The sequence below is a fragment of the Mesoplodon densirostris genome, chromosome 1, assembly GCF_025265405.1.
Source record: "Mesoplodon densirostris isolate mMesDen1 chromosome 1, mMesDen1 primary haplotype, whole genome shotgun sequence".
NCBI lineage: Eukaryota > Metazoa > Chordata > Mammalia > Artiodactyla > Ziphiidae > Mesoplodon > Mesoplodon densirostris.
Genome location: NC_082661.1, coordinates 180,304,673 through 180,329,982, shown reverse-complemented (window position 1 = coordinate 180,329,982; position 25,310 = coordinate 180,304,673). Strand labels below are relative to the sequence as shown.

Here is a 25,310-nt window from a genome sequence, read left to right as displayed (position 1 = left end):
CTGGCTACTAATTGCTTTATCTAAAGTCATATACTTAATTTATATCAATTTATTTCTGACATCTAAAACAATACATATTGAATATTCATTGACACACAGATTGAGTATAACCGAAAAGAGAGATATTCCCCCATTGTTCATTCCTCAGGTTATACAAAGATATACTTGTTGCTCCTACGTTGTTTCTGACAGTGGCCTGTTTTTTGTTTTTGTTTTTTTTACTTTATTTATTTATTTTTAAATTATTTATTTATTTATTTAGGCTGTGCCGGGTCTTAGTCGTGGCACAAAAGATCTTTAGTTGTTGCATGCAGAATCCTTAGTTGTGGCATGTGGACTCTTAGTTGCGCCATGCATGTGGGATCTAGTTCCCCAACCAGGGATCAAACTCGGGGCCCTGGCAGTAAGAGCACAGAGTCTTATGCCCTTTACCCCCAGGGAAGTCTATTTTAAAAATTATTTTATTTTTCAGCTCTTGGACCGTGTATCTTTTTTTTTTAATTTACTTCATTAAAGTATAGTTGATGTGTAATGTTGTGTTAGTTTTGGGTATACAGCAAAGTGATTCAGTTATACATACATATATACATATTTTTTTTTCAGATTCTTTTCCATTATGGTTTATTACAAGATATTGAATATAGTTCCCTGTGCTATATAGTAGGACCTTGTTTATCCATTCTATATATAATAGTTTGCATCTTTTGTTTCTCCTAATCCCAAACTCCCAATCCATCCCTCCTCCCCCCTCTCTCCCCCTTAGCAACCACAAATCTGTACTCTATGTATTTGAGTTTATGTCTGTTTAAGTCTGTGAGTCTGTTTCTGTTTTGTAAATAAGTTCATTTGTGTCATGTTTTAGATTCCACATGTAAGTGATATCATATGGTATTTGTCTTTCTCTTTCTGACTTACTTCACATGGTATGGTAATCTTTAGGTCCATCCATGTTGCTGCAGATGGCATTATTTCATTCTTTTTAATGGCTGAGTAGTATTCCATTGTGCGTGTGTGTGTGTGTGTGTGTGTGTGTATCTCACATCTTTTTTATCCATTCATCTGTCAATGGACATTTAAGTTGTTTCCATGTCTTGGCTATTGTAAATAGTGCTGCTATGAATATAGGGGTGCATGTATCTCTTTGAATTATAGTTTTGTCTGGATATATGTCCAGGAGTGGGATTGCTAGATCATATGGCAACTCTATTAGTTTTCTGAGGAAGTTCCATACTGTTTTTCATAGTGACTGCACCAATTTACTTTCCCACCAACAGTGTAGGAGGGTTCCTTTTTTCTACACCACCTCCATTATTTATTATTTGTAGACTTTTTAATGATGGCCATTGTGACTGGTGTGAAGTGGTACCTCATTGTAGTTTTGATTTGCATTTCTTTAATAATTTGCGAAGTTGAGCATCTTTTCATGTGCCTGTTGGCCATCTGTATTCCATTTTGGAGAAATGTCTTTAGCTCTTCTGTGCATTTTGTGATTGGCATGTTTGGGTTTTTTTGTTGTTGTTGTTATTGAGCCGTATGAGCTATTTGTATATTTTGGAGATTAATCCCTTGTTGGTCACATCGTTTGCAAATATCTTCCATTCAGTATATTGTCTTTTCATCTTATTTATGGTTTCCTTTGCTGTGCAAAAGCTTATAAGTTTGATTAGGCTCTTTAGAAACTTACTGTTCATTTTCAGCTACTTTTCAAAATTGAGAGCATAAGGTCTTCATTTCCTTCTCCAGATTAGTTTGCAGCAGTATTTTTTTCCTTGTTAGTTGCTTTTGATGTTAATTTCTCTAGAAATTATAGGAGGATTTGATTAGACACAGCTTTAGTAGCTACCCAGAACTCTTTTGCTCAAATAATTTTGATGATAATTTAGAGAAAATAGAAAATGCAGGATTTAAACTCAGGAGAGAAATAGTGATAGCAATACAATGGATTTTCAATACAAATTTTAATCAGAAAAGTTGCATCTAATACATTAATTAATGAGAATGGCTTTTTCTGTGGAAATCCTACTTCAGTTTTCTCTGTGATACAAAGTATTGAAATGTAGTGGTCACAGGGATAAATACTAAGTATGGGAATAAATTCTCAGAGCATACCAATCTCCAATCACTGGTCACTTTGATTTCAGCTGCTGTTTACATTCTCAGCATCATCTCTAAATGTATGAGTGTCCTATCTTAAGTTAACAGTAAAATATGTTAGAGTAGCCAGAATAATCTTGAGAAAGAAGAGCAAAGTTGGAAGACTCACGGTTCCATATGGCCAGGCAATTCCACTCCTAGGTATATACCCAAGAGAAATGAAAATGTGTCTATATAAAAACTTATTACATGAATGTTGATAGCAGCATCAGTCATAATAGCAAAAGTTGAAACAATCCAAATGGCAACCAATGAATGGATAAACATAAAATTGAATATCCATGCAATGGAATATTATTTGGCAATAAAAAGGAATGAAGTACTGATAAATGCTATAAACATGAATGAACATTATGCTAAGTAAAAGAAGCCAGAAACAAAAGATCACATGTTAGAGGATTCCATTTATATGAAATGTCCCAAATAAGCAAAACTTACAGAAATACAAAGGAGGAGTAATGGTGGCCAAGAAAAGAGAGAAATTTGGCATGAGTGCTAATGGGGTTCTTTTCAGAGAATGAAAATGTTCTAAAATTATATACTTGGTGGTAATGGTTGGCCAACTCTGAATGTACTAATAACCATTGAATTGCATACTTTGAAAGGATGAATTTCATGATATTTAAATTACGTTTCAATAAAGCTGATATCAAAAGACAAGTGGATGGTGGGACTTTCCTGGTGGCGCAGTGGTTAAGACTCCGCACTCCCAATGCAGGGGGTCTGGGTTTGATCCTTGGTCGGGAACTAGATCCCACATGCAAGCTGAAACTAAGGAGCCCACCTGCCACAACTAAGAAGCTGGTGGGCTGCAACTAAGTAGCCCACCTGCCACTAAGACCTGATGCAACCAAATAAATAAATACATATTAAAAAAAAAAAGACAAGTGGATGGTATTTACAAAAGCCATTTATTTAAAACATTCTTCATTCCAACATTATTCAATTTGGGTTATGATTTTAGCACAAGTCCTAAAAGAATGTGTGATGTTTCACAGATATAACAATTGCATAGCATGTAATATAAGAATAAATATTAAAAAGTGACAGGACAGTAGTCATGATCATTACATTACTCAGATATTTGGGTGCATCATTTACCATCTAAAGTAAATGTCGGGCTTCCCTGGTGGCACAGTGGTTAAGAATCCGCCTGCCAATGCAGGGCCCTGGTCCAGGAAGATCTCACATGCCACAGAGCAACTAAGCCCGTTCATGCACTCTAGAGCCCGTGAGCCACAACTACGGAGCCCGTGTGCCTAGAGCCCGTGCTCCGAAACAAAGAGAAGCCACTGCAATGAGAAGCCCACGCACCACAACGAAGAGTAGCCCCAACTCACCACAAGTAGAGAAAGTAAGCGCTCAGCAATGAAGACCCAACGCAGCCAAAAATAAAATAAAATGAATAAATTTATAAAGTGAGTCTGTCAAGAGGCCCCAGCTTCAATAGCTTACCAATCAATACTTTGTTCCAGTTACCAAAAAAATGTGGTTACCTTCAAAAGTTTTAAAATTTAGACTATTCGTATCACTTAAAATCTGTTTCTGAAATGAGAGTTTCCGTCTTATTAATAGTATCACCTGTTTTTGAAATTTTCATAAAATGAAACCACATTGGATTTTTGTGGGTTCGTTCAACAAATATTTGATGAGAGCCTCCCATAAGCTGAGTTCTGTGCTCAGGAGCCAAGTATGCAGTAATAAAGCAAAGAGACATAAAATAGTGGGTAATATTTATTAGATCCGAGGTCTGTGCTACTATAGAAAGGTTAATAAAATTGCTACAGTGTCCTGAGCCAGTAAATGACTAAGCAGTTTCTGGTTTTTGTTTTAAATTTAGGTTAAGGTACACTTTTAAGTTTAGTGTGATATACATGCAGAAGACTTCAGAAATCCCTAAGGTCACAGAATTTTTCTAAAGTGTACACACTGGTGTAACCAGCAGTCAATATTACTTACCCTTCAGAAGTACTCTTGCCCCTTCCCAGTCACTAGCTACTCCCTAAAGAGTAACCACTCTCCTGCCTTCTAACATTATTGATTAATCTTGCCTGATTTGAACTTTATGTAAATGCAGTCTTGTAATATGTATTCTTCTGCATATGTATTCTGTTGTCTTCCTCACGGCATTATAATTGTGAGATTAAGCCATGTTGCTTGTAACTGTAGATCATTCTCATCTCATTGAGCCATTCTTCTGGTGATTAACATTTGGGTTTTTACCAGTTTTGGGTCGTCATCAATAGTGGTGTTATCTTTAGGAAATATAAGAATACATTTCTGTTTGTTATATACCTAGAAGTGGAATTGCTGAGGGGGTGGGATATGCATGTGTGCAGCTTTGGTTGATACTAACACATAGTTTTCCAAAGTGGTTATCTTTTTTTTACATTCTCATATGAATAATGTACCAGTGTTCCAGTTGCTCTACATTCTTATCAACACTTGACATTTTCTATCTTTTTCATTTTAGATAATCTCCTGGGTCTGTAGTGCTTTTTTAAAGAAGACTTTCCTCTCTTTTTTTCTTTTTTTTTTTTCCGGTTCGCGGGCCTCTCACTGTTGTGGCCTCTCCCGTTGCGGAGCACAGGCTCCGGACGTGCAGGATCAGCAGCCATGGCTCACGGGCCCAGCCGCTCCGTGGCATGTGGGATCTTCCTGGACCGGGGCACGAACCCGTGTCCCCTGCATCGGCAGGCGGACTCTCAACCACTGTGCCACCAGGGAAACCCTCCTCTCTTTTTTATTGTGGTAAAATAACACATAATGTAAAATTTACCATCTTAACCATTTTTAAGTGTACAGTTCAGTAGTATTATGTATATTCACATTGTTGTGAAACAACAATTAAATGAAAATTAACATTTTCATGTTGCAAATCTGAAACCCTATAGCCCTTAAACAACTCCCTATTTTTCTATGACCCTAGCCCCTAACACCATTCAACTTTATGTTTCTCTGACTTTGAATATGATTTGTAAGTAAAATCATAAAATGTTTGTCTTTTCATGACGGGCTTATTTCACTTTGAATTATGTCCTCAAGTTTCATCCATTTGCCACATGACAGGATTTCCTTACTTTTTAAGTCTGACTAATATTCCTTTGTGTGATTCAATGAACATGGGTTTGCAAATATCTGTTTCAGACCTTACTTTCAGTTCTTTTGGATATATATTCAGAAGTGGGATTGCTTGGTCATATGGTAGTTCTATTTTTAATTTTTTGAGGAACTTCATACTGTTTTCCATGGCAGTTACACCGTTTTATAACCCCACCCACATATGTAGTGCTTTTAAGTTTTTTTACTTTGCTAGATGACTAATAATGTTGAGCATATTTTCATATGTTCAACATCTGTTTGGATATTGTCTTGTGTTGAGCTTATTTAATTTTTTTGGCCAGTTTTCTACTTTGCTTTTATTACTAATTTGAGGAAGTTCTTTATATATTTTGGGTAAGAATAGTTTGTCGATTATATATATTGCAGCTATGTCTCCCACTGTATTGATTGCCTTTATACTTAATCTTTTGTTAGTTAATGCTTTTGATAAACAGAAATTCTTAATTTTAATATATTCCAGCTTCTTAACTTTTTCCTTTAGGATTATTAAATTTGGTAATCTATTTTAAAATATTATACCTATTCCAGGTCTTGAAGGTGTTTTCTTCTAAAAACTTAATGATTATCTTTCATAGTTAGATCTACAATATAACTTGTCACTCGTGTGAAGTAGGCATCAAGATTCTTTTTTTTTTTCCCATATGGATGTCTATCCAGTACCATTTATTGAAAGACTGCTGTTTTGCATTTCACTGCAGTGTCAACGTCGTCATACAGTCAGGTGACCATATTTATATGGATCTCCTGCACTCTGTTTTGTTCCATTGATCTTCTTATCTGTCACTGCACTAATACTAGAGTATCTTAATTACTATAACTTTACAGTAGATCTTGATACCTGGTAAATCACTTTCTCTGTCTTTGTTCCTTGTCACTTCTTGGTCCTTTGCATTTCCATATAAACTTTGCAACAAGTTTGTCAATTCCACCCCCAAACAAAACTAATTCTGGTAGGGTTTTATATATATATATATATATATATATATATATATATATATATATATATATATATATATATATATATGAGTTTATTTATTTTTGGCTGTGTTGGGTCTTCGTTGCTATGCGGGCTTTCTCTAGTTGCGGTGAGCAGGGGCTACTCATTGCGGTGGCTTCTGTTGTGGAGCACAGGCTCTAGACGCGTGGGCTCAGTAGCTGTGGCACACGGGCGTAGTTGCTCTGTGGCATGTGGGATCTTCCTGGACCAGGGATCGATGCCGTATCCCCTGCATTGGCAGGTGGTTTCTTAACCACTTTGCCACCAGGGAAGTCCCTCTGGTAGGGTTTTTTTTTTTTGCGGTATGCGGGCCTCTCACTGTTGTGGTCTCTCCCGTTGGCGGAGCACAGGCTCCGGACGCGCAGGCTCACCAGCCATGGCTCACGGGCCCAGCCTCTCCGCGGCATGTGGGATCTTCCCGGACCGAGGCACGAACCCGTGTTCCCTGCATTGGCAGGCAAACTCTTAACCACTGCGCCACAAGGGAAGCCCCCTCTGGTAGGGTTTTGATTGGAATTGTATCAAATCTGGAAACCAATTTTGGGGAAATTGACATCATTATAATAATTACTCTTTCATAAAAATGGTATCTCTCTTCATTTATTTAGGTCTTTAATTTCTTTCAATAATATTTTTATAGTTTTCAAAGTTCTTATACAGGTTTAATATTTGTCTTACTCCTTTTAGACTGCTATGAGAAAATATCAGACTGGGTGGCTTATAAACAACAGAAATTTATATCTCACAGTTCTGGGGTTTGGAACTTGAAGATCAGGGTGCCAGCATGATTGGTGGTCCCTCCTCTCTTTGTGTCTTCATGTGGTAAAAGGGGCTGCATAGCTCTGTGGGGTCTCTTTTATAAGAACACTAATCCCACTCATGAGAGCTTCCCCCTCATGACCTAATCACCACCCAAAGGCCCCACCTATTAATACCATCGTTGGGATTTAGGATTTATTTTATGAATTGGGGGTGGACATAAATATCCATACCATAGCAATACTTAAGCAGCTTATTAAACCTATATCTGAATTTAAAGACTCATTATGTTCAATTTTCCATTATTCACTGAAGGAAATATGGAAGATCTGGCAAAGGCACAAATACAATGAATACATAGCATTTTAGCATTTCCCACACAAAGACTGGATCACTATAACTTTGTTGGTTTGACAACATGAAGATTATCTGGTGTCATTTTGTTTGCTACAATATATCATTTTGCGTTTGAGCTTATTTGAAAGCAAATGTATTCTTATTTGGCTGTTAAAGGACATATAAATATAGAAAAAAATTTTAATATACGTAATTGTGTTTAGGGGGAAGGTCCTAAAGCCAACTCTACTCAAGGGATGCCTTGGTAGCAATGATTGTTAACCATCTGGAGTGACAGAAGAAAGTGATATTGGGTAACTAACATCTTAAGAAGTTTCATCTCAAGTTTTTGTAATATTATAGCAACAAAAATGGAATATTAATTATGCTATTGGGTGCTCCATTCTCGTCACAGGGGTGGGCAGTTTCATCATTTACTGATTATGTACTGATTAATGTGATCAGTCTCGCTGTAAATTTGTGATATATGGAGGGACTTTTAAACATAGTTGGATGGTTTTACATGATGTCAATATTTTAATGTAATAAAAAAAAATAAACACTAGGATAAACACTAGGACAACTGGGCAGTATTTTAAATACTTAGGAATCCTTTTTTTAGCAACTCATGGTTATGATGCAGTGTAAGATAAAAGGATAAATATTCAAAATGAATTGTTGTAATTTGCATTCTCCATGTCAGGTAGACCACCTTAATCTTATGATAAGATGGGTATGATAAATCCATGTGATAGCATGGAAAAAATCACAGGAATTGCAGGAGTATTGCTTTATGTATTAGTTATTCTAAATGGCAAAACCATTTGCCCAAGGAAAACATCAATAACTTTCCTCAGATGCTAAATACAGTGCTCAGAGTTTATTTTTAATGCTGGGAGTACTAGGTTATTTCTATCTAGCTAGATTTGTCCTGTTGTGGCAATTATGGAAGAGCAGATGAGTTAATTAGACTCTTTTCCATGGGATCTTCTGTTGTCTGTTTTGCAATACTGTATCAACAGTGAGATAAAACACAGACTGTTTCCACAGATTTCTGCCTGTTGTTTGTTAGTCAAGTAACCTTGGATACCCTGTGATGAGTTGTATGGAGGCAGCTATTCTAACACCTGAAGGTCCTATAGGCTTCAACCCTTTAAGAAATAGTAATTTTTTAAAAACTAGAATGTAATGATGCAGAGCTTTAAAAACAATATCCACTGCATTCGACATTAGGTTTCTTGTTTTCCATAAATGTATGCATTCTGCTTTGGCAGGTTTTAAGAAGAAGCAGCGATGAAGAGAAAGTTCTTTGTCTCGTTCGACAGCGTGCAGGCCACCACTGTCCAACAGCTGTGATGGTGGTGCTCATCATGGTATGGGACGGCATCCCTCTTCCAATGGCTGACAAATTGTACTCGCAGCTTACGGAAAGTCTAAAGTCATACAATGGTCATCCCACAGACCGAAGATGCACTCTCAATGAAAAGTAATCAAATCTGTTTTGTACTGTTTTGCCATTCAGTCTATTATATCATGTTAAATTAACTTCCAACTACATATGTTATATGGGAGAACAGAATTTTAGGTATTGTGCAACTAAAGAGTGAACATTTCTTTAAAGAGATACTTGGTTTCATAGTGGGTTAAGACCATTTTAGGATATTCTCCTTTAGAATATTCTTTTCTTGCTTCTCTCTTTGGTACCTGATCCTTCTCACCCCTGGAATCTGGAGGAGAGAGGTTTTTCTATAAAGGAACAGCTCCTCCGTAAGGAATTGTACAATTTGTATTTCCTATAGCACTGTAAGAGAATATCTGTTTTTCTACAGTTTTCCAATGTTGTCAAACTTGAGTTTTGCCCATCTAATAGAGGATAAATGTCATCAGTTTACGTTGATTTGAATTTTTCATATTATGAATAAGAGTATTTTTTCATATGGTTAAGAGCATTTGCCATTTGTTTTTTATTTTTCAAATTTTGTTGAAGTATAATTGATTTACAATGTTGTGTTTAATGTCTGCTGTACAGCAAAGTGACTCAGATATATATATATGTATATATATACATATTCTTTTCCATTTATGGTTTATCACAGGATATTGAATATAGTTCCCTGTGCTGTGCAGGAGGACCTTGTTGTTTATCTATCCTATATCATAACAGTTTGAGTCTGTGAATCCCAAACTCCCAGTTCTTTCCTCCCCCACCCCTTGGCAACCACAAGTCTGTTCTCTATATTTGTGAGTCTGTTTTGGTTTTGTAGGTTTATTCATTTGTGTCGTATTTTAGATTCCATATGTAAGTGATATCATATGGTATTTGTCTTTCTCTTTCTGCCTTACTTCACTTAGTATGATAATCTCTAGTTGTATCCATGTTGCTACAAATGGCATTATTTTGTTCTTTTTTATGGTCAGCCATCTGTTCATTATTCTACCCCCTATTTCAAAAGGAGTGTTCATTTTTTCTCTCCCTTTGCGATTTAATTCTAAATGCTTTTGCCACTTTGATATTTGTCTTTTTACTTCTGCTATGTCACCTTTTGCACAAGTTTTCTTTTTAATGTAATTTATTGTATCTATCTTTCCCCTTATTGTGTCTGAATTTTGAGTGGTATTTAAGAACATTTTTCTCTCACGTGAGTTATAGAATAATTCACCCATGTTTTCTTTTATTGTTGAAATTGGACATTTTTAAAACGTAAATCTCTGATGCATTTCAAATTTATGCTGGACAGAAGTGGGAAGAGGAGATCCATTCTATTCTTTTTTCCATTTATCCCAATACTACTTACTAAAGAGTACTTCTTTCCCCTTGATTTGAAATACAACCTTCTACAAAAACTGTATATAATGGAGTCCTCTCTTTTATATGAATTCTGTATCACTGTCTGGTCTTTTCATATACTAGTACCACATTTTTTAAGTTATAGAGGCATTATAATATATTTTAATATTTGGTAAGGCTAGCTCACTATTCTTGCTCTTTTTCAAGGCTTTCTTTGTTATTTTATGTTTGTGCTTCCAAATGAACTTTATAATCAATTTGTCTAGTTTTAAGATAAATCTAATGGTATTTTTAATGGGATTGCATTAAATTAACTTAGAATAAACTGACATTGTTATGATATTGAATCTTCCAGTCCCATAATATGATTTTTCTTTCCATTTGTTAAAGTTTACTTTTATGTTCTTCAAGAGTGTTTTGTGTAGTTTTCCTCATAAAGTTCTTTCTTTTTTAAAAGAAATGTCATTATACAAATTATAAACAAAATATATATCATTCACTCTCTAACCTCCACACAAGATTATTTGTGTACCTTCCAGAACATTCCTTTATGTTTAAAATCATTTCATTATATTTTTGTTAATCTTCCTAATCCCAAGTATGTATACATCATTTATGTTTTGAATTTTATTTGTTTTTTATACAGCAATTTCTTATTACTTATCTATTTTATACATATTAGTTGTATACATCATTTTTAATGTTTCTATTTTGTTATGTGGATTCACAATAATAATAATAATACCTCTTGTATAGAGAAACAGTTCTAAATGATATACATATAAACTTATTTTTCCCAATAATTCGTAAATAGTTTTATTCTATTTCACTCAATGTAGATCCAGCCTATCACTTTTTAAAATTTTTATATTTACAGAGATGATGCAAGAATATTTCAGTGAACTCTTATATACCCCTTACCTAGATTCCACAGATGTTAATGGTTTGTTACATTTACACTTACACACATGGTCACACATACACACAAGCTTACATGTTATTATCATTATTGCTTTTCTATACTTTCTTTCGGAATAATTTGTGAACTAGTTGCAAACTTTATGACTTTTCCCCCTAAATAATACTTCAGAGGGTGTTTTCTAAGAATGAGGACATTCTCTTACTTAACACCAGTACAATTAACAAAACCAGGAAGTTTCACTTAGATAAAATGCTATTCTCTAATTCAAATATCATCTATTCTCCAGTAATACTTCATACTAATTTTCCCCTACCCATGATTTGATGGATTGAGTTGTTTTGTCTTTTGGGTCTCTTAATCCTTTTATCTCAGTCTTTTTTTGTGTTTCATGGCATTTCCTTTTTGAAAAGGACAGGCTAATTTTGTAGACTGTTGCTCAATTTTGGATTGTAGGATTGTTTCTTCCTGATTTAATTCAATTCAGGAATTATTGGCAGGCCATAATATTAGGAGCTATTTTAAGTCTATCGGTCTCATCATTGGTGATGTTGACTGTTTAACAGAAACTTTTAGGTCTCACAGTTAAGAGTTAAACTACATTTTTCTACTTGTTTGGCAACTTCTTTGAAATTCTGCAATTTCAAATTTACCTTCTTTGATCCTATTTATATCCTATTTTTCTTCCTTTTCAAGTTATTGTAATCTTTTGCCCCTTTAAAAGCATATAGTCCATCTTAGTGGAAGTTAGAATATTTGAACTATTCCTCCTTCCTTTTTTTCCTTCATAGTGTCTTAAATGATCCTTTTTATATTCAAATATATCAGGCATTTTCCTGACTTTCACAACTAAAAATACTTATAGTTTTTTTTTTTTAAGATTTTATTTATTTTTGGCTGTGTCGGGTATTAGTTGCAGCACGTGGAATCTTCTTTGAGGTGTGTGGGATCTGTCGTTGTGCCACGAGGGCTCTTCCTTGTGGTTCTCGGGCTTCTCCCTAGTTGTGGCGTGCGGCTCTTCTCTTCTGTAGTTGTGGTGTGCAGGTTCCAGAGTATGTGGGCTCTGTAGTTTGCGGCACGCCGGCTCCAGTTGATGTGTGTGAGCTCAGTAGTTGTGGCACTCGGGCTTAGCTGCCCCGCAGCATGTGGGATCCTAGTTCCCTGACCAGGGATCAAACCCACATCCCCTGCATTGTAAGGCAGATTCTTTACCACTGGACCACCAGGGGAGTCCAAAAATACTTACAGTTTTGATCTCTAAATTTCTATATTCTTTTTACTCACTGTTTTTTAAAAACGTAGTTTTTTTAAATTGTTTGTATTTTTTTTATGTAAGTAATTTTATTTTATTTATTTATTTATTTTTGTCTGCATTGGGTCTTCATTGCTGCGTGCGGGCTTTCTCTAGTTGTGGCGAGCAGGAGCTGCTCTTTGTTGCAGTGCATGGGCTTCTCATTGTGGTGGCTTCTCTTGTTGTGGAGCACGGGCTCTAGGCTCATGGGCTTCAGTAGTTGTGGCGTGTGGGTTCAGTAGTTGTGGCTCACGGTCTCTAGAGTGCAGGCTCAGTAGTTGTGGCGCACGGGCTTAGTTGCTCCGCGGCATGTGGGATCTTCCCGGACCAGGGATTGAACCCGTGTCCCCTGCATTGGCAGGCGGATTCTTAACCACTGCGCCACCAGGGAAGTCCATTTGTATTTTTAAGTCATATAAGTACTAATTCCATACTATTAGAAGTTTCAAGCATTATGCAAATAGGAACCACAAGGGTGTACATTCCTTCTTTGGTTTCACATCTTTGTGTGTATGTTCTTATCATTGTCATCCTTAGTATAGAGTCGTTTTGGGGTTTCAGAAATGCCCCCAAGGTTATAAAATTACTCAGTCACTGAATGAAACGAGCTTCCTCCTCAATTTTTTCTCATGACATTTATAAAGGCTTTCTTTAAATTGACAAAGTGATTTCACATACAACACATATTATCCTTAATCAGTCCTCACAGGAGTATATCAATGTCATTTTACAAAGGAAGGATGAAGTCCAAAGAGATAATGAGATGCTTTAATTTTCACTTCTGACAGGAAACCAATCTAGGATTAAAATCCAAGCCCTTTATTTCCCTTCCTTGGACATCTCCAAATCAAATACGTTACGGATATATCAGATCTGTATAGTTTGTTGCCTTTTATTTGGATTTACAATCTTGACCAAACATTTCAATTGAAGATTTAGTTATATTCAAGTACAGTTAGCCCTGTGTTGTTAACATAACAGTATTTTAAATAAGTAATAAAATAGATGTGTTAAAATCATTTCATTATCCATCTATACTTCTGTAGTTATATGAACCTGAAATGTTCTATTTGAGGTATTGTCCTACTTTATCAGTTCATTCCCTTGCAATTACCATCTTACAGTCGTACCTGTACATGTCAAGGAATTGATCCAGAGACTTGCGGAGCTTCCTTCTCTTTTGGCTGTTCTTGGAGTATGTATTTCAATGGCTGCAAATTTGGTAGAAGCCCAAGTCCTAGAAGATTTAGAATTGATCCAAGTTCTCCCTTACACGTAAGTGTCCTTTTTACTTATGAATTGCACAATGAATACATAAGTACATTCCTTAAAAAATTTTTTTAATCGTAAAAAAATTAAATATTAACAAGTAGTGACAAAATAGTAACTATATGTATATATATATATGAAAATAGTTTAAAATTCTAAATAATGTAGGTAAAGTCTTTAACTATCAACCCAAATTCCAATTGTCCCTGGCTCCCTCCTTCTTCTCCCCTAACCCCAAAGAGAATCACTGTTAAAAAAAAATCTAGAATTTTATACCCAGCCAAAGTAGGAAGAATAAATAAAGCTATTTGCCAACATTTCAAAGACTCAGTAAGTTTACTACCCACAGCACTACTATGAAAGAATTACTAAAGGACGTAATCCAGAAAGAAGATATATGAAACCGGAACCAATCTGTCCGGAACACGAGGCCATGGTGAGCAAAGAAATTAGTCAACCTTACTGTTAAGTTTAAATAAGTTGAGTACTTACATTTTTTAATTGAAATAACAATAAGTATAATTCAATACTCTTATCAAATCAGGGGTGGGTAGGTAGTGGGAGGGGGTGGGGCACCTATATAAACTAAGTGTGGTAATGTTTTATGCTTTGTTTGGAGTTGGGAGGATTTAGATACTGATTAACTCCAAGATCAGTGTTTTTCAAACTTTGTGCTGTGACCACGAGTAAAAAACATTTTATATTACAAACAACTATACAGACATATATATATTCAAGTAAATAAATAAAACAAAACAATACTTCACCTTATTATATGTAACAAAGGTAATATCTAGATATTAAAAAGTTAATATATCCTATATAGTTATTGCTGAGGATCACTATGATTCAGTAAAATATTTTTTATGAACTTTCATTTCTCTTTTAAATGCTAGTTTTGACCTACTAAACTGATTTCATGGCCCACTAAAGAGTCATGACCCACAGCTTGGAAAACACTGCTCTAGATATTGTCAGAAAAACATATTTGAGAATTGTATGTTTAAAAATTTTTTAGATGAATACGAATGGAATTTATAATATTTGAACTAGTGGTGGAAAAAAAATCCATTCATCAGTCAGCAAAATTAGTTTAAAAAATCATTAGGGGCTTCCCTGATGGCGCAGTGGTTAAGAATCCGCCTGCCAATGCAGGAGACACGGGTTCGAGCCCTGGTCCGGGAAGATCCCACATGCCGCGGAGCAACTAAGCCTGTGCGCCACAACTACTGAGCCTATGCTCTAGAGCCCACGAGCCACAACTACTGAAGCCTGCACGCCTAGAGTGCGTGCTCCGCAACAGAAGAAGCCACCACAGTGAGAAGCCTGCGCACCACAACGAAGAGTAGCCCCCGCTCGCCGCAACTAGAGAAAGCCCTTGCGCAGCAAGGAAGACCCGATGCAGCCAATACATACATACATACATACATACATACATACATACATACATACATACATACAAAATTTATTTAAAATTTCATTAGGATACAGGATAAATAGTAATGGATAAAACAGCAGGAATTAATCTAATTGTATCTATAATACAAGAAATATAACATACAAGGAAAGCTCAGAATAAATAAATAATCCCTTTAAAGAGGCAATCAAAATTATTTGGTTTTTCTAGAGTTCCTGTTTACTGTAATAAAAGAAGGAAATGACTCTAGACAGAGAACTATCCTTTGCAGATAAAGTACCTTAGAAGAAATCTAACAAGAAGTTTATCAGATATTTAGGGAGAAAACTATAAAAATTACTAAAAGGACATATAAAATACCTGATAATGAGAAGGAACCATGTTCAAAGGTCAGAACACTTGATAATGAGATGTGAATTCTCCCTTAAAATTAACCAGGTTTTTTTTTTTTTCCAAATAAGTATCTGATAAAGCTGTTAGTATACAAATATATTACTTATATTGACATTACTGTTAAATTTTTATTCTATAACAAATAACTCTGTTATATAATGAATGTAAGATCAGTTTTTGCTTATGGTTATTATTAACAATGAGTAACGTTTATGTAGTGTTTATAATACAGGAAGAAGCATTCCTCTTTCCAGGAACTGACAAAAGGCCAGTGAAGCACAGCAGGCAAGGGAAAGTGAGGTGCATAAAGCGACCTTGTAAACCATGTCAAGAATTTTGGAAGATCATTGAAGACTTTTAAGGCGGAGAGTGATATAATTAAACTTTTCTTTTTAAAAAGGGATCTGTCTGGCTGCTTTGTGGATTGGAGTTGGCCAAAAGTTGGCATAGCAAGATGGGCTAGCTTTGAGAACAGTCCAGGGAAGGAATAGTAGTGACTTAGAATATGGCTGTGACAGAAGAAATGATAAGCAGTGGTTGTTCTGGAAAGATTTTTTTTAATTAGGTACTATTCCTTGACATAAGATATACTGAAACAGGACCAGGTTTATAGAAGGCAGATTATTAATTCAGTTTGGATGCATTGGCTTGGAGATTCCTAAGAGAAATCCAAGTGAGGCTGTCAGGTCATCAATAAGAACCTGAAGCTCAAGGGGTGGTCTGTGGTCCAGGTGGTAATTGTAGGCATTGATGTGGAGAAGATGGTCCTAGAGATGAAGTACAGGGTGAAAAGGGCAGAGGGATGTAGGTGTGAGCCCCATTAGGTAAAGATCTGATAAAAAATCTCTATCTGACATATTCATTCTAATGAAACCATTAGAAAAGTCAGGATTTTTACAATATGAATAAAGAACCTACATTCAAAAATGATACTAATAATCATCTATTTAAGTTTCATTTAATTAGCTTCTATTTGCCTACTTTATTTCATTTCCACATAATAAATGAGATATTCCATAAGATGACAAATTGCCCAGTCTGACTTGTGACACTGAATAATTCTTAATATTCTATTAGCAGTAAAACACAATTACCCCACCCAATATTTCAAGTGTTATAAAATATAATAAAGTCTTTTTAATAGGCATTTAAATAATAATTCCTAAGTTTTCCTCAAATTTATAATTAATGTGTGAGTATAGCTAGGAAGTGTTTTTAAAGTAGGGGTCTGACCTCCCTGACTATATTTATTAAGCTACATTGAGTAACAAATACATAAGTAGACAGATGAATGGAACAGAGCAATCTAGATATAGACCCTATATACATGAATATCCTTTTCAATGAAAGCACCAACATAAATGAGTAGGAAACCAAAAGGATTACCACTGATGCTTTGCAGTTGCCAAGACTGAGGCTTGTTAAAAAGCACTCAAGAATTAACTTCCTATGTCTATATTGGCTTTGGTTTTTATAATAGTCTGCTTCATACCAGAGGTGAGCTGGTCCACACAAAGGCTTCCTTCCTGAGTTCTAGGCATCCACCAAATCTCAAATGAGGCAGAAGTCTTCAAACCTTCTTAAGTCCTTCATTCATCCTTGCTGCCAGTTCTCCATCACTTGTCGTCCTTAGATGTGACTGATCATTTATCAAGTCTCTGACTTGATTTAGGATATAATCATCTCTGAAAAACTACCACAATGGTTTTCCAACTATTGTTGCCAAAGGCTCCTATCTCTCCTTCGAACCTCATGCTGTCATCAGTGACATTTTTAATATTCTTGTCATGACGGTTTTCCTTTGAAAAAATCTTACGTTTCTACTGTCATTAGAATCTAGAATCTTGAAATGGTGTTAAGGCTTCTCCACAGTTCTATCAAATCTTCCTCAATTTATAGCCATTCCTGTGTAGAAAACAAAACACTGGTTTTAGACAGCCCATTGCCTACTTATTACGTTTAAAGCTCTTAACACAGGATCTGATAACACAGTATGTGCCTTATGTGTGTTGCTTTCCCATCTCTGTTACAGAAACTTGTTTCACTGTCAGAATTCTTCCAAGTCTCCACTTGTTAGCAGGAAAATTGTCTTGATTTGCTCCAAGTGCCCTGTACTATGGAATAAACATGAAATATGGTTCTTGTTTTTAACAACATGAGCAGTTTTGCAACTTACCTCTAACACCAGTTAGATTTCTCATTAGCTAATAACAGACTTTTAATTTCAAAAGACTAAATTCAAGCATAACAATGACTAATAGTTTAGATTTTATGAAAACAATCCATGTCATTTTCTATGGTAGCTCTTTTATCTGGGTAAGTATGAACCGTGCATCAACCACACATCAGCAATGATGTATAATTCATTTTCATACATTATATAATAAGCTCATCACTCATCTTATATGTTATTATGAAACAACTTTTATGGACTATCTCTTCCTATAGGAAAAAAACCTTGAAGATAATTTACAGAGTTTGGCTACAGAATTAGCTCCAATTTATAAGCAGTATGCTCCAGTTGCTTACCAAAACCAGGTATGTTTTGGTTCCTTATAGAGTACTCTTAAACATGGTTGAAATTTATATCTAAACAATGTCATTGTTAATAGAAAATTTTTTCAAACCTGAACTTAATGTAGATCTTTTATCAGACAGCTTAAAAAATTGTCTAGCATTTTTTAAAAAGTCTATTATGGCAATTGAATTAAATGTCCATTGTGACAAAGTTATGATTGTTTCTAGGAATAAAACATATAAAAGCAGAAATGCATCATCAAGAAAGTAATTGGGAAGTGGTGGAGATGGGGAGATGTTGGTCAAGGGGTACAAACTCCCACTTATAAGATAAATACGACCTGGGGGGGGCTTCCCTGGTGGTGCAGTGGTTAAGAATCTGCCTGCCAATGCAGGGGACATGGGTTCAAGCCCTGGTCCGGGAAGATCCCACATGCTGTGGAGCAACTAAGCCCGTGCGCCACAACTACTGAGCCTGCACTCTAGAGCCCGCGAGCCACAACTACTGAAGCCCACGAGCCACACTATTGAAGCCCGTGCGCCTAGAGCCCATGCCCTGAAAAAAGAGAAGCCACTGCAATGAGAAGCCCGCGCACTGCAACAAAGAGTAGCCCCCGCTCACTGCAACTAGAGAAAGCCTGCACACAGCAACGAAGACTTAACACAGCCAAAAATAAATAAATAAATAAAGTTATTTTTTTTTAAAAAAAAAGGGACCTGGGGATCTGGTGCACAGCTTGGTGGCTATAATTAACAATACTGTATTATATACTTAAATGTTTTAAAGACATCCTAAATGTTACTTCTACACACCAAATAATCGTACTTATGTGAACAGATTGCAAAGTTCACTAACCTTATTGTGGTAATCATTTTGTAATACATACATGTACCTAATTATCACATTGTACACCTTAATCTTACATATGTTGTATGTCAAGAATACCTCAATAAAACTGAGTTGGGGGAACACATTGTTTTAAAAAAGAAAATGAAAAGACAACCACAGATTGGGAGAAAATAATTGCAAATCATATATCAGAGAAAGGAGAAAATAAGTGTGTAAAATACCTAATTTTAAACATAGGGAATTCCCTGGCAGTCCAGTGGTTAGGACTCTGTGCTTTCACTGCTGAGGGCCTTGGTTCAATCCCTGGTTGGTGAGCTAAGATCCTGCAAGCAGAGTGGCACAACCAAAAACAAAAACAGAAACATAACCAGAAGTCCATATTTTAAAAATATTTAATAAAAATTAAAATGTTTATTTGTATTATCATGAATAACAAGCTCTGTTAAATTCCAACCTTTCATTTAAAAAAGTTAGTAATTTACTTTCTATACTGGTTCATGAATATATATGTACATCTACTTTTTATAGACATTGAAAACTGGATACATGATCAAAGCACTGTATTATTCTTTCTTCCTAATGAAATATTTCAGGCTACTGTTCTTGTTTATCAACCCCCAGCAGGTATTAATGCCCTCACCTTGCCTTCAGTGATTGCCATTTTAATCCATGTAGTCTCAAATTCTTTACCCTGAATATTACTAAACTAGACAATCACTAAAATAATATACTGTAGTGTCAGATATCTCTGAAATTATAAAGTGTATTTAACTCATAAACTTTATCAGAAAGTGAGTTTTACTCTTTATTGAAGGTGATTCTTTCTATCTCTTAAAACCATGGGTCATACATTATTTTTCAGGTGGCGCTTGAACACGCTGCTCAAGAATGTCGGCTTGGCAAGAAAGAAGGTCGTCCTTTCTCTGGGGTCACTGCTTGCCTAGACTTCTGTGCCCACCCCCACAGGGACATTCACAACATGAATAATGGGAGCACGGTGGTATGTACCTGGGTGGCTTTTGATTCTAAAGGCTCCATCACTGTACGTTCAAGCTGAAGTCCTTAAGGATGATTATTGTGACAAATCCTATTTTATGTCTGTTCCACATAGTATATATCGATAGTGCTCCCAAAAAGTTACAGAACCAGCCTGAAATACTTTGTTGAAAGTCTTAAATTATACATTTAATTGTGGTAGGTTTGTTGGGATGTAGAACTACATGATTATTCAAAGCAACCATTCTCTGCTATCAAACTGGTAGGTAGGAAGTTAAGCAACTTAATGTTTCTTGCCATCTGTACTTCAGGTTTTTTGTGAGGGAACCGTGCCAAATTTACCATCCTTTTTATTAATATTGGTTCTTAGTGCTAGTATGTAGAAATATTTAGAAGAAATATTTGCACATATATGTGCATACTATGTTTATAGCCATGAAAAGAATCACATGCCCATAGCAAGAAGTCAATCAAGTTAATCTTAAATTAAGGAGAAGACCACAGGAAAAATCATGCAATAGTCCTTTTATAAGGGAAATGAGTTTGCTTCAAGTAGTTATCTTCTTACCTAGTAAAACAGATTAATAGAGAGTGATTGCCTCTATTTCTGCACTACACCATTTTGGACTCTTAGAAGACATAGCTATGATTATTACATTCTGATTGGAAGTGTACCATCTGATCCATCAAAAGGCAGCCTTCCTTCCTTATTTGCTCAGTGAGGTCTCTCAGTAACAGATTAAGGAGCCAAAACAACTTTTTGCCTATGGTCTCTGAGATCAAAGTTATTTCCAAATGCTGAAATTTTATAAATCCATCCAGATGAATCTTAGCCAAAGAGTGATTCAACATCATGCTTGGCTAGTACATTTTATGTGAGTTGCTCTTCGTTAGAGAATATTAGTGATCAGGTTGGTTTAGGTTCAGAGTCAAACTAAATTTTAGTTCCTCTTCTCATGTTTGTTTGTTTGTTTAATTATTTATTTATTTTTGGCTGTGTTGGGTCTTTGTTGCTGCGCGAGGGCTTTCTCTACTTGAGTCAAGTTGTGGTGTGCGGGCTTCTCATTGTGGTGGCTTCTCTTGTTGTGGAGCACGGGCTCTAGGTGCACAGGCTTCAGTAGTTGTGGCACACTGGCTTAGTTGCTCCGCGGCATGTGGGACCTTCCCGGACCAGGGCACGAACCCGTGTCCCCTGCATTGGCAGGTGGATACTTAACTACTGTGCCACCGGGGAAGTCCACATTATTTAAATATTAAGAAATAGTGTGGGAAAAAAAAGAAACTAAAAAAAAAAGAAATAGTGTGATTTATAAGCTAAAGTAATATCTTTTTATTAGTTAATATTTAATATGAAGGTAGTGAACAATTCAGTGACTATTCCTTAACTTAGGCAATGAAATAAGATGGAATGTAACAAAGAAGGTGATTTAAAATATTATAAAATGCATAAACATGTATAATAAGTACTTACAAAATCTACTCAACATTATACTGGTCTGCTTACAAACAGTTGATAAGTTATTCAAATTGAAAAGCATTGAGTGGCTTGATATATAAAATATTTTTCCAAAATGAATGAATATACCAGCAGTAACCAACTGAAGACAGTTCCCTTTCACAATGACAACAATAAGAAAGTAGGAATAACTATTATGAATGTGCAGGATCTCTAGTTCCCATTTCATGTTTTCTTCCTATCAGGTCTGCACTTTAACACGAGAAGATAACCGCTCATTTGGTGTTATTCCTCAAGATGAGCAGCTGCATGTACTTCCTCTTTATAAACTTTCAGACACAGATGAGTTTGGCTCAAGGGACGGGATGGAAGCCAAGATCAAATCTGGGGCCATCATGGTCCTCGCACCCCACCGCAGAAAAAGAACACGATTTACTCAGCCAGTTCCTCGTTCTGGGAAGAAGAGAGCAGCAATGATGACAGAGGTTCTTGCACATAAGATAAGGGCTGTGGAAAAGAAATTTATTCCTCGAATCAAGCGGAAGAATAATTCAATGACAAACAACAGTAAGGCTTCATCGCTGCCACTTTTAGGTAAGGCTTATTGAGCCTGCTAATTTTCTGTGCACAATTTTCACTGGCACTTTGGTTTGCACTTGTCTTTGCATCTTATTTTTCTTTATTATCTTTGCCACTCTCTTAGGAGTGAGGCGTTATGAAAAGAAAAACTTTAGATCAGATATCTACCAATCAAGTTAGCTAATTATTTTTATATAGTTTGTTTAGAGTTTAAACTAAGACAGTGAATATATTTCTACATACTTGCCAAAATTAAAAGCCAACAAAAAGTTGACCCATCAGTATTTCTTGGTATTTTTTTCTCTATTTATATTCTTTAAAAAAAAAAAAAAAAAAAGCAAAAACAAAGCATTTTCTTATTGTTTGTTCCCCAGCTATTTTGAAGCAAAGCCCCTTCTCAGCATATATAAAATGACATCACTTCCTTGACGTCTTACTTCATCAGCTTTTTTTTTTTTTTCTTCATCAGCTTTAGCATCAGTTTAAGTAGTCCATTCAACAAATATTACTGGGCACTACTTTGAACTGTTCTAGGTATCGGAAATGTAGCAGCGAATAAGAGGGGACATAGTGCTGTGAAAGAATTGCATTTGAATACGGTTGTCAAAAAAGGATTCACTGAGAATAAGGCATTTGAGTAAAGTCCTAAAGGAAATGAGGATCAGCAATGTTTTTATTTGGAGAAATAGCATTCCAGGTAGAAGAAGTGGCAAGTGCAAATTTCAGGAGACAGAATTTACCTTGAATACTTGATGTAAGCAAAGAGACCAGTATGGTTGGAGCACAGTTGTGAAATGGGGAGAATTGTAGGATGTGAGATCAGAGAGGTAAGAGGGGCATCTGAGCAATTCATCTTGGGCTTTGTAGATTGCTGTCAAGACTTTGGCCTATATTTGAGTGAGAAATAGAGAAGGGCTATGATCTGACTCACCTAACATCCCAGTTACTGGATTGAAACTAGAGTCAAGTGGGGTAGAGAATAGAATAGTAGGGTGATCATAAACAGGCTATCCTAACAGCTCAAGAAAGAGATGATGGAACTTGGACCAGAGTGACTAGTGAGGAGGACAGGAGAAATGTCTGATTCTGGATGTTTTTAAGGTAGAGTCAATGGGATTTCTTTTCTTTTTTTTTTTTTAATTACTGTATTTTATTTATTTATTTATGGCTGCGTTGGGTCTTCGCTTCTGCGCACAGGCTTTCTCTAGTTGCAGGGAGTGGGGGCTACTCTTCGTTGTGGTGAGTGTGCTTCTCACTGTGGTGGCTTCTCGTTGCAGAGCACAGGCTCTAGGCACGTGGGCTTCAGTAGTTGTGGCACGTGGGCTCAGTAGTTGTGACTTGCAGGCTCTGCAGCGCAGGCTCAGTAGTTGTGGTACACGGGCTTCATTGCTCCATAGAATGTGGGATCTTTCTGAACCAGGGATCGATGCCATGTCCCCTGCATTGGCAGGTGGATTCTTAACCACTGTGCCACCAGGGAAGTCCTGGGGATTTCTGATAGATTTAAGTCTGGAGTGTGGACCAAAAAAAGTGTCAAGATTTACCTTGATGTTATTGGCTGGAAGAAACTGGAAGGATGGTTAAACCACCAACTATCATGAGGAAAGGAGGGAGAAGAACAGATTTGGCAAGATAAAGAGAGAAATCAGAAGCCCACTTTTGGACATGGTAAAAGTTCGAGACACCTGTAGACATTCAAGTCTAGACGTTAGGTAAGCAGTTGATTAAGAGTGTAATTCAGAGAACAGGTTCAGACTGGAGATAAAATTTAAGAGGTCAACTGGATAGAGATAGTATTTGAAGCCTTGAGTGTGAATGAAATCACAGAGAAGGAGGTGAAAAAGAAATTTGATCGAGGACAAATCCTGGGAATTTTCAATTTGTAGAGGTTTCAGAGATGTGGACAAACCAGCAAGAGAGACTGAGACTGGGAAGGTGTGGTGTGGTAGGCGTGAAACCACAGAGAGGAGTGATCAGCCCTGTCAAATGCTGCTCCTGTGGCAAGTGAGAGGAAAACTGAGATTTTATCATTACATTTGAAGGCGACTGCTAGAGCAGAGTCTGCAGAACAGTGGTGAGAATGAAGGAAGTAGGTTTATAGGGAAATGGGAGAGAAATGGAAGACATGCATGTTGGCTATAAAGGGGGTCAACTGAATGGAGTGAAGGTTATAGAGTTGAGGTTTTTTTCCTTAAATGGAAATTTTAAAAAATGTACAAAGTGAGTGAATTACATAATGAATTCCACTTCCCTCATAGACTCCTAGTCTAAAAGTTTTTCAATACATAGCCATTCTACGTCATCTATACCATTACCCAGGCCACATGGGTATGAAAATATAAAGATATGACTTGTGCAGTTTTTTGTTGTTTTTTTTTTTTTTTTTTTGGTAACAAATTGTAGAAGTCATATCTTACCCACTGAATCATCTTTTATGTGTCACTAAAAGAGAAGGAATCTTTATACCCACAATACCTAAAACAAACAAAAATCAAATAACACCTTAATAAAAATCAGTGTTCAAATTGCTCCACTTGTCTCCTAATTGATTTTTTGTTTTTTACATTTGGTTTGTTTAAATCAGTATCCAAACGAGGTCACACATTATATTTAGTAGATATGTCTCCTATACCTTTTTTTTTTAATTTAAAGCTTGCTTTTCTTCTTTTCTCTCGTTTTTTCATTTTTCATGATAGCAGAAACCATTGTCCATAGAGGCAAATTCAACTTCAATTTAAAAAAAAATTACTATGGCCAGAACAGTATCTGTGATTTATATACTCCTATTTCTTCACATCAGGAAGTACATAGTGTTTGGTGTGTCTTTTTGTGATGTTAAGACTACGTCAGGGGACTTCCTCAGAGGTCCAGTGGTTAAGACTCAGCGCTTCCACTGCAAGTGGTGCGGGTTCGATCCCTGGTAGGGGAACTAAGATCCCACATGCCGTGTGACACAGCCGAAAGAAAAAAGACTAGGTCAGGTGTTGTTAACCTAATTCACTGATTATAATGTTCCCTAACAGCTTTCTACCTAATGGTTTTAGAAACACTTATGGTCATATTACATATTCTTTATTTCATTAGGAGTTTGTCATTCTTTTTCCACTTTTTAAATCTTCTTTTAAAAAGAAATTGTCCTTGTAATAACTTGTTAATTCTGAGGTATGGGTGATTAAAGAAATCAGAATAAATGCTTAGCTATTTGCCTTTATTCACCAGTGTTAACAATACAAGTTAGTTCCCAAGCATCTTCCAGTGTGATCAATTGTTTTTCTTTTTTTTAATTTAGTATCATTTTGAACTTATTTTTTTAACATAGTTTATATTTCAATGTATATTAAGAAGGTTTTTTTTTTCACTATATTTGAAAATGCTTTAAAAGTCTTCAAATTCATATGCTTTCATTCAAATTCCTGTCTTGGATCAGTAGAAACACTTCAAGGTGGCTTCTGATTCTTTTGTCGTG

General features: G+C 35.9%; 1 protein-coding gene across 4 annotated transcripts in view; it reads left to right on the top strand.

The window, feature by feature from the left end:
- TET1 (tet methylcytosine dioxygenase 1) overlaps positions 1–25,310 on the top strand; it is a 134,745-nt gene that overhangs the window by 104,105 nt on the left and 5,330 nt on the right. For all 4 annotated transcript variants that reach the window (XM_060112906.1, XM_060112915.1, XM_060112929.1 and 1 more), the window contains 6 exons: positions 8,644–8,855; positions 13,492–13,642; positions 13,986–14,072; positions 17,895–17,984; positions 19,676–19,813; positions 21,511–21,859. In XM_060112906.1, the coding sequence (XP_059968889.1) occupies positions 8,644–8,855; positions 13,492–13,642; positions 13,986–14,072; positions 17,895–17,984; positions 19,676–19,813; positions 21,511–21,859 (1,027 nt within the window). The remainder of the gene's footprint in view (positions 1–8,643; positions 8,856–13,491; positions 13,643–13,985; positions 14,073–17,894; positions 17,985–19,675; positions 19,814–21,510; positions 21,860–25,310) is intronic.